This window comes from Garra rufa, chromosome 18 (genome assembly GCF_049309525.1).
Source record: "Garra rufa chromosome 18, GarRuf1.0, whole genome shotgun sequence".
Classification (NCBI taxonomy): Eukaryota; Metazoa; Chordata; class Actinopteri; order Cypriniformes; family Cyprinidae; genus Garra; species Garra rufa.
Window position 1 is genome coordinate 18,509,917 of NC_133378.1, and position 14,701 is coordinate 18,524,617.

The following is a 14,701-nucleotide window of genomic DNA, read 5'->3' on the forward strand; positions in this document are numbered from 1 at the left end:
AGAGATTTATGTACGAGTCGCTCACATTTCCTATGCTAAACAAAGAACGTTGTATGATTTCCTTGTGATATTTAGTTATGTAACATTCATAATACAGCATTGTGTGCAGTCAAGGAAGTTCACAAACCAGGGAAGTGAAATATGTTTAATGACTGTTTACTTCTCAGTTTGTTTAACGGATTATTTTATATGTTTAGACTTGTGGCAGCTGTGAAAATCCTGTCAGTTTTGGGCCATAAAGATAAACATAATCACACAGAACAAGTGTTAAAGACTAACCTGACATTATCTTTGACATTTACTTTGTTTATTGTGGTTTTCATATCAGAGGTCTGTAAATCAGAGTTTGTTATCACAATTTGTTCAGTTACCCGGATGCGCGGCTGTATTAATGATACTCGGATGTAAACAACAGCATGGATTGCACAGTTAATGTAATACTGAATACATTGTTCTGCTAGTTGACACTGTCTAAACCATGGAAAAAACGTGGAAGATGCTAAATCATATTGAGAAGGACTCAGTAAGCAAGAACGGGTGCAATATTTTGACGAACTAAGGTTAATAGGTGGTAAAGATACATACGAGCAGTTTTAATTAAGATATTAGCCTAGTATTTCACCTACCTGACTAGAAATGATAAGAACAAACACTGATGTTGTCAAGATTCTCGCCATGGAAATCCTGGTTCAGTTTGGCCAGCCACAAATGCCTTTCGTTCCTCAGACTGTTTTTTCCACTTTTCTCCTTGAGTTGTTGTAATTCATAATACAGATAAAACACCAGTGAAAAAATCAATATTCATGTGATTCATCATAATTCTAGTTTAAAGGGATAGTTGACCCAAAAAATGAAATTTCTGTCATTAATTACTCACCCTCATGTTGTTCCAAATCCAAGACCTTCGTTCATTTTCAGAACAAAATTTAAGGTAATTTTGATGAAATCCGAGAGCTTTCTGACCCTGCATAGACAGCAAAACACATTCAAGGCCTATAAAGGTAGTAAGGACATCGATAAAATAGCCCATGGGATATTTGTGGTTCAAGCGTAATGTTATGAAGCTACAACAATACTTTCTGTGTGCAAAGAAAACAATAATAACAACTTTATTCAAGTTTCTTCTCTTCCATGTCAGTCTTTGATGCACTTTCATGAGAGTACCACAATGTTGAAGTCATTATTTTTGTTTTCTTTCCGAACAAAAAGCATTCTTGTGGCTTCGTATCATTACGGTTGAACCACTGATGTCACATGGACTATTTTAAAGATGTCCTTACTACCTTTCTGGGCCTTGAACATGGAATGATGACACATTTCAGATCCTTCAAGCCTGAAAAGCAGGTGATCAGACCGGATGTACACTGAATATGTTGATACCAGGAGCAATGTTATTTTACTAACTGAGTCAAAGATTTGTAGTAGGAATTAATGGTGCATTTTATTGCTGCCTGAAAGTTGTGATTCACACAGAAAAAATCTTCCTTTTGAATTTTCAACCCCCTTTCGCTCTTTATTGCTTCCTAGTCTAGATTTCTAATAAACCTGGCATTGTGCACTATGAATATTGTTGTCTATATGACAATATGTTTATGTTCCTCTACTTGCTTTGGATAAAAATGCTGAATGTAAATCTAAGGATATTTTACAGGCCTTTTTGATTAGCATATGTTCTTTGCGGTGGATGCAATTTTGGATCAGTATAACTTTAATTCAGTAATTGAGATTTAATAGCCCGGTTTCACAGACAGGGCTTAGATTAGGCCATAGTTCAATTAGGGCATTTAAGTAATTTGACTTGAGACAAAACAAAGGCACTGATATATTTTTAGATCAGTCAGTGCAAGTTTCTTTCAGTTGAAACAGCTCAGATCTACATTTTAGTCTAGGACTAGGCTTAAGCCTTCTCTTTGAAACCGGGGTTTTAATGCAACGGTCCATTTCCTAAATGTAATGTGTGATAACATGCAGGGCAGATGACAGGGAACAGCTATTTAGGGAAATTCCTGTGTGTTCTTGTTTTTGGTTAATCATTGGTATTATGCAGAGAGTTATGTGTGTTGGGGGTTATATAAACAATAACTTCTGTCTTTCATAGGGCAGTAGCAGACAGAGTTTCTTGACTGATACGACAACATCACATTATGATGACCAAATTCAGTTTTCTAGCTGGTAAGTGATTATTAGATCTTACAGATTAAATTTTTAAGAGCTGGGTTGGCTTGGAATGTTTTATATGTTAACATTTCTTTTTTACCTTCTTTCAGGCTTTTCCTTGGCATTGTGTCACTTTGGTAATTTTTTCTTTAATTTGTTGTTTTATTCCTAAATACTATACCCAAAAATCACTATAAACCACTACTACTACTACTACTAATAGTTTATCCATTCTGCAAACTGCTTTTTCTTACATAGAGTAATGGAAATAGTAAATATAATAATAATTGCTTTTTTAATAATATTCCTAATATATATATATATATATATATATATATATATATATATATATATTATAATGAATAATTGTATGTTATGTTAATATATTTATATATTTCAGGATGGGCCTCCCATCTCGGATGCTATTTCACAAACTGGTCTCAGTACAGACCTGACAGTGGCAAGTACCTGCCAGACAATGTGGATCCACATCTGTGCACTCATTTATTTTATGGTTTTTCCGTTATTAATCAGACGAATGAGTTGACCACTTATGAGTGGAATGATGAAACTCTCTATGAATCTTTCAATGGACTAAAAAAAAAGTATGTGCTGTCTGATGTTTTGTTTGTGAATGCATTACGTAGTTTTGAATAGTGCTATAGTACAGCGAATAATGATACAAATATTTGACTTGACAGAAATCCTGACTTGAAAACTCTCTTGGCTGTCGGAGGATGGAACTTTGGCACAACTCAGTAAGTATGCTGCTCAGATTTGAAAATTAGAATTTTGAAGGATGTGTGTTAAACACAATTGTGACCCTGGGCCACAAAACCAGTCATAAGGTTAAATTTTACAAAACTGAGATATATACATCATATGAAAGCTCAATAAATAAGCTTTCTATTGATGTATGGTTTGTTAGGATAGGACAATATTTGGCCGAGATACATCTATTTGAAAATCTGAAATCTAAGGGTGCAAAAAATCAAAAGACTGAGAAAAACATCTTTAAAGTTGTCCAAATTAAGTTCTTAGCAATGCATATTACTAATCAAAAATTACATTTTGATAGGTTTACAGTAGGAATTTTACAAAAAATCTTCATGGAACATGATCTTTACTTAATTTCCTAATGATTTTTGACATAAAAGAAAAATCAATAATTTTGACCCATACAATGTATTTTTGGCTATTGCTACAAATATACCCCAGCGACTTAAGACTGGTTTTGTGGTCCAGGGTCACAATTGTGTTTATTTCATCTTCATCGTCAGGTTTACTATCATGGTGTCAACATCAGAAAACAGGCAGACGTTTATTCAGTCCTCCATCAGATTTCTGAGGAAACATAGCTTTGATGGTCTGGATCTGGACTGGGAGTATCCCGGTTCCCGTGGAAGTCCTCCAGAAGACAAGCAAAGGTTCACTCTGCTCTGTAAGGTACTGTAATATTTACCGATTTTTTTTTTTTTTTTACAGAATTTTAAAAATCAAATATATATATATATATATATATATATATATATATATATATATATATATATATATACAGACCTTAATCCACTGCAAATGTGTGACTGTAACAGGAGCTCTTGGAAGCTTACCAGGCAGAGACAGTTGCCACTGGACGCCCCAGACTCATGCTCTCTGCTGCAGTGGCTGCTGGGAAAGGAACCATTGATGCTGGTTATGAAATTGCAGAAATTGCCAAGTATGTCTTCAAAAGAGTTTTTGTTCACTTATGAATCAAATGACTATGTAGTCTGACCAAAACCCACCCAATCAGCCTCATTATTTGATTAAATACATCAAGTCTGATGACTATAAACTTGTGTTTACCTTCTGGTAATGCAGATATTTGGACTTCATTAATGTGATGACCTATGACTTCCATGGCTCATGGGAAAGTGTCACCGGGCACAACAGTCCTCTGTACCCTGGCTCTGGAGACAAAGGAGACAGCATCTACTTAAACACTGTTAGAAGGCCATCCATTCTACTGTATTCTCAACTTCTGAAATATAACAGCATGTTTATCATGATTGTGAATGAAACTGTGAGTCATTGCAAAAAACAAGAAGCTGAAAACATGCCAAAGAAAAGAAGTGTTTGTACATGACAATGCAGGATTTTGCAATGAGATACTGGCGAGATCAGGGGGCTCCTGTGGAGAAGCTGAGGATGGGGTTTGCAGCATATGGAAGAACATTTCACCTTTCGTCTGCAGCCAGAGGGGTTAGAGCTTCAGCTAGTGGTCCTGGATCAGCTGGAACATACACTAGAGAGTCCGGATTCTGGTCCTATTATGAGGTCTTACTGCTACCTAAACACATTTTACATTGCAAAATAAAATAAAAGAGTTATGGACTTATATTCTCTCATCAGGTCTGTACTTTCCTTCAAGGAGCCACTGTACAATGGATTGATGATCAGAAAGTTCCTTATGCTACCAAGGGACAGGACTGGGTGGGATTTGACTCCAAGGAAAGCTTTCAGACTAAGGTAAATATGTCATAAAGGTTAGAATATAGATAAATCGTAATGCACCTCTCATACCTAAAATATCTAGATCTGGTCTGTTTCAGGTGAACTACCTGAAGGAGAACAAGTTTGGAGGAGCTTTTGTCTGGGCTCTGGATCTTGATGACTTTACAGGACAGTTCTGTGGGCAGGGCAAATACCCTCTCATTGGACAACTACGTACACTTCTCAATATTGGTACATCTCAATCTTAATGAAAACCATTTTTGCCACAAAACACAAAAAAGTTATGCTTTGGTAAAACATAATTATGAGATAAAGAAAAAAAACTTCATAATAATGAGATAAGAATTTGAATTTATGAGATTCACAATTATGATCTCTTGATGACTTAGTATCTGATAATTTCAATCTTGCAGAATCTGCAAAATGTTTATTATTTTACCAAAATAAGAGGGATCATACAAATTGCATGTTATTTTTTATTTAGTACTGACCTGAATAAGATATTTCACATACGTTTACATTTAGTCCAAGAGGAAAAAAATGTGAATTTTTAAAAATGACCCCGTTCAAAAGTTTACATACGCTTCATTCTTAATACTGCGTTGTTAGCTGAATGATGCACAGTTGTTGTTGTTTTTATTGATAGTTGTTTGTGAGTCCTCTTTCTCCTGAACAGGTAAACTGCCTGCTGTTCTTCAGAAAAATGAAGAAAATTCTTTGTTTTGTTCATTTCCAACAATGACTGTATGATTTTGACATCATTTTTTTTCACAAGGTTTAAAGGAAAATTTTTAAAAAGACAAAAATGCTGGAAAACCAAAGAATCTGTAGTACCTGAAGGATTTTTCTGAAGGACAGCAGGCAGTTTAACTGTTCAGGACAAACAAGGGACTCACTACTACTAAACAACTACTAAACAAAAAAACAAAAACAGGTGTGGATCGTTCAGATAACAACACAGTATTAAGTATTAAGCGTATGCAAACTTTTGAACGGGGTCATTTTTATAAATTCACATATTACTTTTTCTTGTGGACTACATGTAAATGTATTTTATGTGATATATTTTATCTTAAAAAAGAACATTTTGTATGATCTCTCTTATTTTGGTAAAATTAACATTTTGCAGATCCTGCAAGGTGTATGTAAACTTTTGACCTCAACTGTATGTGAAATGTTGATATTAATTGGTAAATTACCTGTACATAATCTTAAAGCTGCTGCTAATAATTTTCTCCTCCAGATTTCCCTTCAAATACAACACCTGCCCTTCCAAATACAACACATGAGCCTGGTAAGACCACAACTACAGCATCTACTGCTGTATCTCATGCCACAAGACCTCATGTTGTCCCGACAGCTCCCTCCGAGTTCTGTGCTGCCAAAACAGATGGGGTATATGCAAACCCAGACGACCCGACAACCTTCATTCAGTGTTCTAATACCAGGGTCTTTTTACAGAATTGCCCTGCAAAGACTGTCTTTAATCCCAACTGCTTGTGCTGTGACTGGCCTAAGAATTAACCTCATGTTGTCACTGTTTCACTCCTGCAAAGAAAATGTGTAGAATTTTAGTAGTTTTTTCCAATACTTTTTGGTGTCAGTAGTGGCATCATAATTTCACACTTTAAGTTTTATGTTAATGTTTTTCAATTCAGACAGCTAATTATATAATACTACTTTCATAAAATACTATGCTCAGTTTTTGTTGTGTCTTAAAAAGGATGCACAGTTTAACTTGCCTGATTAAAACTAACCTTGCTAAGCACTAATTTTCCATTGTTTTACCTTTAAAGTGGGACTGCTTTGGTAACTATTTATCACTCATTTATGAACCGTTCATTATCATAATGCCCATTTGGTCTAATTTATTCACATAGCTTGTTCTTTTCCTGTGTACATTCTCGTATAGACTTTGAATAAGCTCAGTTGAAGTGTAATTATGTTTAGCAATGCTTTAGGGTGTGTTTGTTTACTTTGTCATTCAGGCAACAAACTTCCAGTAATTTAGCTGGACTAACCATCACTTATGGCAAATGGAATGACAAAAATCACTACTTTGAGGCCAGGGTAATAAGGTTTGAATAAAAATACATACAGTATGTAGTCTTTATCACTTGGGATAAAATCATCTGCCAAATTCATGAAAGGAATATGTATGACCTGCTGTCAAAGGCTTTTGTGTTCCACCAAAGAAAGGAAGTCATACAGGTTTGGGATGACATGAAGGTGAATAACTGATGACACAATTTTTAATTTTGGGTGAAATACTCCTCTAGATTGAAGAAGGTGTGAAAAGCCAAATAGCTATCAGAACTATCAGTCTATACTGAAAGAGTTAGTGATATAATCCATTACATACTCATTTAAGGTCTTTTTAGATTCCCTTTGCCCTTACTCATTTATTACATTGATCTAAATAGGATAATGTTATATCATATTGATAAAAATATGAGAAATAAAATTTCCCAAAAAATTCCATTCATTGTTTTTAACAAAATTACATTACATAGATCAAGGTTTCCCAAACTTGGGTTAATGAAGAAACTGCAGGGGATTTGTGAGTTTAAAGAAAAGCTAATAATCTGACAAAAAAGTGTTGGAATCTCTGCACACTGATCCAGGGTCGATGACTAAAAACTGATTCTTCAGCTTTTCAGGGTAGTTTCTCTTAGCCACTCTGATCTCCTAAATCTCCTTAAACGAATCTACAAATGCAATGATGGAATAATGACACTTTTCAGATCCTTGAAGCCTGAAGAACAGGTGATCAGAACGGAGGAATTTGTTGAAACCGGGAGCAATGTGATGGTACTGAGTCAAAGATTTGTAGGAATTAAGAGAAATTAATGGTGCATTATATCGCTTCCTGAAGAAAAAATCTTACTCTTTTATTTCACCTCTGTTCTGTCTTTCTTCCTGGTCTAGAACCTGGCATTGTATACTATGTCTATTGTTGTTTATATAACAATGTTTATGTTTGTGTAGTTGCTTCATATTTAGGTACAAAATGCATAGATGAAAATGTAAGGATATTTTAATTTTTTTGTGACATATTCCTCTTTAAAGTTTAGATTAGTATAACTTTCTTTTAATAAGTATGTGACTGAAGACTTAACATGTTCTTGATTCACTGATCTGAGTCATTAGGGTTTAAACAATGGAACAAACACTCCTATAATCACAAAGCCCCATTACAAAAGACTGTTATAGTGCAAATGTGATAACATCCAGGGCAGAACACAGCTATTTTTGGGAAATTCAGTACTTGTGAGTTTTCCTTAATCATGCAGGAGTGACTTATGTGTGTTATATAAATGATAACCTCTGTCTTTCATACAGCAGTAGCAGAGTTTCTTGACTGATACAACAACATCACATTATGATGACTAAATTCAGTTTTCTAGCTGGTACGTGATTGTTGACCTTACAGAATACATTTTAAGAGCTTGATGGCCTTGGAGTGTTTTATATATTAACATTTTCTTGTTTGTATCTTCTTTCAGGCTTTTCCATGGCATTGTGTCACTTTGGTATTTTTGTTTTTTAATTTGTGGTTTATTTCCTAATAATAATAGTATGCATTACTAATAATGTTTATTCTAATTAATAACTGTATATTAAATTATATTATATTGTATTATATTATATTTATTTCAGGATGGGCCTCCCAACTCGCATGCTATTTCACAAACTGGTCTCAGTACAGACCTGATGGTGGCAAGTTCCTGCCAGACAATGTGGATCCACATCTGTGCACTCATTTAATTTATGCTTTTTCCATTATTAATCAGACGAATGAGTTGACCACTTATGAATGGAATGATGAAACTCTCTATGAATCTTTCAATGGACTAAAGAAAAAGTATGTGCCATCTGATGTTTTGTTAGTGAATACATTATGTAGTTTTGAATAGTCATATTTACAGAGAATAAATATGCAAATATTTGACTTGACAGAAATCCTGATTTGAAAACTCTCTTGTCTGTCGGGGGATGGAACTTTGGCACAACTCAGTAATAATGCTGCTCAAAACACTGACCTTTGAAAGATGTTTGTTAAAAATAACTGTTAATTTCATCTTCATGAAACTTCTCACCATTACTTAAGGTTTACTACCATGGTGTCGACGTCAGAAAACAGACAGACGTTTATTCAGTCATCCATCAGATTTCTGAGGAAACATGGCTTTGATGGTCTGGATCTGGACTGGGAGTATCCGGGTTCCCGTGGAAGTCCTCCAGAAGACAAGCAAAGGTTCACTCTGCTCTTTAAGGTACTGCAGTATTTACAGTTTTTTTTACACAATCGTTTTTAAAATCTAATTATGCTGTTTACATGATGAGATGCTTACATGGTTGAAAGTTTAAGTAAATCAGAGATAATCAGAGAAAGAATGAGCATGGATGTATACAGTCCACCAGTGAAAATACATCTATTTGCATTATTCTAAAACTTCAGTGGAAGAAGAACATCTGATTATCGCTACAAAGGACAATTAATCTTGCGATATGTGACCTAAAAATTATGCAAAATTGTAAATATTTCTTACTCGTACTTTATTTTCAGGTTTATATTAGATTTTGAATCCCAGATTTTCTATAACAGAGATAGTGATTGTGTCAGGTTTCTGGGCTGTCGCTGAGCAACACAGAGTTTCAGCTCCCTCCAAAGATTTTCTATTGGATTTAGGTCTGGAGACTGGCTAGGCCACTCCAGAACCTTGATATGCTTCTTACGGAGCGACTCCTTGGTTTTCCTGGCTGTGTGCTTTGGGTCATTGTCATGTTGGAAGACCCAGCCACAACAAATCTTTAATGCTCTGACTGAGGGAAGGAGGTTTTTGCCCAATATGTCACAATACATGGCCCTGTTCATCCTCTCCTTAATACAGTGCAGTCGTCCTGTCCCCTGTGCAGAAAAACACCCCCAGAGCATGATGCTTCCAGCCCCATGCTTCACTGTAGGTATGTTATTATTTAGGTAACTATAATTTATATTATTTATTAAAAATAAATTAAAAAATTATAATTATTAATTATTATTATAAAATTATTCTTCCTCCAAACACGGCGAATGGAGTTAAGACCTAAAAGTTCTACTTTGGTCTCATCTGACCACAGGACTTTCTCCCATGACTCTTCTGGATCATCCAGATGGTCCCTGGCAAACTTCAGACGGGCCTGGACATGGGCTGACTTAAAGGATAACTATTGCCAAAATGCAATCTGGGCTGTTTTTTTTTTACTGTAAACGAGACAAACTTATATCTAAAAGCATAATTACGACAAACGAGCCATTTTGAGATTGACCGTGATTTTGGTTTGCGGTCAATGGCCGGTGAATGGGAGCTCTGGGGGCATAAATTTGAGTGCATCAAAATCTATATTTTTACAACACTAAGAAGGCTTGACACACCATGAAACTTTGCTTGAAGTATCGCCTGGGTCTTAACACATGAACTCGAGCATTGAGAACATTGTTTGTGTACACAGAGTTTACTAAAAAGAAAGGTTTTGAACAACTCACTTTCACTGTTTGAGTTTCCGCTCGCGGCCGTCTTGCCAGTCAAGACGTGTCGATCTCCGAATGTGAGGAGAGTAAAGATGGATAGCTCCTAAAGCATATTTCCATATAAATGCACGGCTAATTCGTTGTTTTGTCACAAGTGAAAAACAATATTAACCTTCTAGTTGTAAAAAGAGCCTCATATAAGCCTAATATTTCGCCCTATGGAGTCCTTCTTGATTGGCAAGACGGCTGCGAGCGGAAGCCCAAACAGTGAAAGTGAGTTGTTCAAAACCTTTCTTTTTAGTAAACTCTGTGTACACAAACAATGTTCTCAATGCTCGAGTTCATGTGTAGAGACCCAGGCGATACTTCAAGCAAAGTTTCATGGTGTGTCATGGTGTGTCGAGCAGGGGAACCTTCCGTGCGATGCAAGATTTTAAACCATGACCTCTTAGTGTATTACTGATAGTAGCCTTGGAAACGATGGTCCCAGCTCTCTTCACGGCATTGACCAGCTCCTCCCGTGTAGTTCTGGGCTGATTCTTCACCATTCTTAGCATCACTGATACCCCATGAGGAGAGATCTTCCGTGGGGCCCCAGTCCGAGGGACATTGACAGTCATCATTAGCCTCTTCCATTTTCTGACAATTGCTCCAACAGTTGTTCTTTTTTCACCAAGCTGCTTGGCAATTGCCCTGTAGCCCTTTCCAGCTTTGTGAAGGTCTACAATTTTGTCTCTTGTGTCTTTTGACAGCTCTTTGGTTTTGCCCATGTTGCTACTTAGACTTTGGCTGATTGTGGGGTGCACAGGTGTCTTTATGACAGCTAACGACCTCAAACAGGTGCTCCTAATTTAGAATCATGAGCATGAGCAAAATAACAGGTCTTTGAGGGCTCTGGCTGATAAGCAAGTGATCAAATACTCATTTGACACAGTAATTCACAAATAAATAGTTAAAAAAATCATACAATGTGATTTCCGGATTTTTATTTTTAGATTCTGTCTCTCACAATGGAAATGTACCTATGCTGAAATTGTAGACCTCTCCATGATTTCTAAGTAAGAGAACTTGCAAAATTACAGGGTGATCAAATACTTTTAGACCTCACTGTATATATATATATATATATATATATATATATATATAGAGATATAGATATATATATATACATACAGACCTTAATCCACTGCAAACGTGTGACTGTAACAGGAGCTCTTGGAAGCTTACCAGGCAGAGAGTGTTGCCACTGGACGCCCCAGACTCATGCTCACTGCTGCAGTGGCTGCTGGGAAAGGAACCATTGATGCTGGTTATGAAATTGCAGAAATTGCCAAGTATATCCTTAGAAGAGCTTTCATTCAAATAAATGTTTAATGGTTTTATTTACTTGAATGTCTTAAATCTGAACAGATGATTCTGAATTTGTGTTTACCTTCTGGTAATGCAGGTATTTGGACTTCATTAATGTGATGACCTATGACTTCCATGGCTCATGGGAAAGTGTCACCGGGCACAACAGTCCTCTGTACCGTGGCTCTGGAGACACAGGAGACCACATCAACTCCAATACTGTAAGACGTTTTTATATCCCACTGTAATTCATATAACATCACATATATCATATAAATGATTGTGAATGATACTGTGAGTCATAATAACAAATAGCAAATAACAAAAAGTTGAAAACATGCAACAGGAAATAAGTGTTCATTAATAACAATGCAGGATTTTGCAATGAGATACTGGAGAGATCAGGGGGCTCCTGTGGAGAAGCTGAGGATGGGATTTGCAACATATGGAAGAACATTTCACCTGGCATCTGCAGCTAGTGGAGTTGGAGCTTCAGCTAGTGGTCCTGGATCAGCTGGAAAATGCACCAGGGCACCTGGATTCTGGTCCTATTATGAGGTCTTACTGAAACCTAAACACATGCACTTACATTATAGAGTTATTTCATTGTGCAAAATGAAATCAGAAAAGTTATGGACCAATATTCTCCCATCAGGTCTGTACTTTCCTTCAAGGAGCCACTGTGCAATGGATTGATGATCAGAAAGTTCCTTATGCAACCAAGGGACAGGACTGGGTGGGATTTGACTCCAAGGAAAGCTTTCAGACTAAGGTAAATATGTCATAAAGGTTTAAAAATATGCCAGATTTAATGCTGCTCTCATGCTAGAAATAACTAGATATGGTCTGTTTCAGCTGAGCTATATGAAGCAGAACAAGTTTGGAGGAGCTTTTGTCTGGGCTCTGGATCTTGATGACTTTACAGGACAGTTCTGTGGGCAGGGCAAATACCCTCTCATTGGACAACTTCGTACACTTTTTCATAATGGTACAACTCATGTCTAAATGAAACCCATTTTTTGCCACAAAATAAGCAATTCTTTGCTAAAACATAATTATTTAAATATGAGATACTAAGTCATAACTATTATTTTTATGCCAAAATGTTTCTTCTAAAGTGGCAAAGATGGACTACCATACATATCTAATAAATCATTATAATTAATAGTGATTGTCTTTTTAAGTAAAAAGATTATATAAAGAATAATCTATAGTCAGTTCTGTCATCCTGTCATAGTATATGAGCTTAAAATTTGTTCATGATTGTACATTTCATGTATATGAACCTAAAGCTTCTGCTGAAACAATTACAGTGCAATACAGTGTACAAATATGAGGTTATACCTAAACCCAGATGAACCAACAACTTTCATTCAGTGCTCCAGTGGCAAGTCCTGTACTGCATTGCCCTCATGGGACGGTCTACAATCCCAACTGCTTGTGCTGTGACTGGCCAAAGACTAAATCAATGTAAAGAAAATGCGTGGAATTTTGGCAGTTTTTTTTTTTTTTACTGTTTAGGGCCAGAAGTGGCACATAATGTCTTCAAATTTAATAGACAGCCAATGATTTAATACTTTTTTTAAAATAATATACTAAATTTTGTTGTGTCTTAAGAAAAGGAGCACATCTAATTTGTCTGAATAAACTAACCTGATTAAGCATTAATTGTCTGCATTTTTTTACATTTCCCTGTAAACCAAGAATTTTAGTCGACAATTATTGTTTTTTTAAGTTGCCATTACAAAATGTAATAAGTTGTTTGCAGTATTCAGGCAAATACATATTGAATGCAATGATTATGTAAACTACAGATAGCTTATAGTAAAATGCAATTTATTTCTGTAATGCAAAGCTGAATTTTAAGCACCATTATCACAGAAATATTAGGTAGCACAACTGTTTTCAACATTGATAATAATGATCAGAAATGTGTCATCATTTCAACTTCCATTCCATATTTTTGCTCATGTGGCAAATGCAAACTTGCTGCGATGCAGCTGTGTGATGATACGATTATTGATAAATATTAACCTATTCACATGATAAGTTAAAAATCTGGGAGCATTGGGGACTGAATTACTGAATACAGTCTAAAAAGACACTATGAAAAACAAACAAAAAACTAAATCAGGTAAAAACTCAGATTAGCGAAAAGGCTAGAATTGCAAGATACTTAGATCTATAAATTAAATTATTATATACAAACTTTAGAAGAAAAGTTTGAATTCAGATTTGAAATTGCAAGAATAATAGTCAGAAAGTTAGAATTTTGAGGAAAAAGTCAGAATTGCAGAAAAATTAAGGAATTGTGAGATACTAATGCAAAATTCTGAGAAGAAAAATTGAAACTGTCAGGTTTGAACTCGCAATTGCAAGAAAAACATTTGAATCACACTTGCGATCGCAATATCACGTTTCGTGGGGGGAGGGGGGATGTCCTCGCCAAAGGGCCCCTACTCTGTTCCACTATTACCCATTGTCTGACGCCCCTGGCATTGCTGGCAGAAGACTTGTAGTTGTTTGTAGGGATGTCACTAGCGATTATTTAGGAAATCGAGTAATCAGTGAATTATTCTGACAATCGAGTAGTCGGATAATTATAATTCTTTTTTTTTTTTCAACAATGGCCTTTACAATTGCTTAAAATACTTATAGTAGCAATAAGAGACTTGGCAACACTGATCAAAACGTGAACTCAGAGTGAGGGTTTAAACTATTATTAATTTGAAATTGCGATGAACAGTTACAATATGTGACCATGGACCACAAAACCATAAAATAAGGGGAATTGAGATTTATGCATAATCTGAGAGCTGAATAAATCATCTTTCCATTGATATATGTTTGTTAGGATATGACAATATTTAAATCTGGAATCTAAGGGTGCAAAACAAACTAAATATTGAGAAAACTGCCTTTACAGTTGTCCAAATTAAGTTTTTAGCAATGCATATTACTGATCAAAAATTACATAATGATATATTTACGGTAGGATGTTTACAAATTATCCTAATGGAACATGATCTTTACTTTTAATATCCTAATGATTTTTGGTATTAAAGAAAAAAATGATAATTTTGACCCATACAATGTATTTTTGGCTATTGTTACAAATGTACCTGTACTACTTAACTTAGTTTTGTGTTCCAGGGTCACATTTTTAGAAAGATGATGTATTCACCT

At 35.5% G+C, this 14,701-nt stretch overlaps 2 protein-coding genes across 2 annotated transcripts; both read left to right on the forward strand.

Moving 5' to 3' along the window:
* The first annotated feature begins 2,097 nt into the window (after positions 1-2,097).
* LOC141291243 (acidic mammalian chitinase-like) lies at positions 2,098-6,422 on the forward strand. The gene is made up of 11 exons (XM_073823414.1): positions 2,098-2,172; positions 2,268-2,294; positions 2,558-2,762; positions 2,859-2,915; positions 3,438-3,603; positions 3,750-3,874; positions 4,018-4,141; positions 4,291-4,473; positions 4,549-4,665; positions 4,749-4,881; positions 5,894-6,422. The coding sequence occupies exons 1-11, from the start codon at positions 2,145-2,147 to the stop codon at positions 6,172-6,174; spliced, it is 1,446 nt and encodes a 481-aa protein (XP_073679515.1). The 5' UTR covers positions 2,098-2,144; the 3' UTR covers positions 6,175-6,422.
* Positions 6,423-8,035: 1,613 nt separating this feature from the next.
* Positions 8,036-12,964, forward strand: LOC141290536 (acidic mammalian chitinase-like). Its single transcript, XM_073822660.1, has 11 exons — positions 8,036-8,060; positions 8,157-8,183; positions 8,311-8,515; positions 8,611-8,667; positions 8,762-8,927; positions 11,375-11,499; positions 11,613-11,736; positions 11,891-12,073; positions 12,171-12,287; positions 12,371-12,514; positions 12,839-12,964. Exons 1-11 carry the CDS (start codon positions 8,036-8,038, stop codon positions 12,962-12,964), a joined length of 1,299 nt encoding a protein of 432 aa, XP_073678761.1.
* The last annotated feature ends 1,737 nt before the right edge of the window (positions 12,965-14,701 follow it).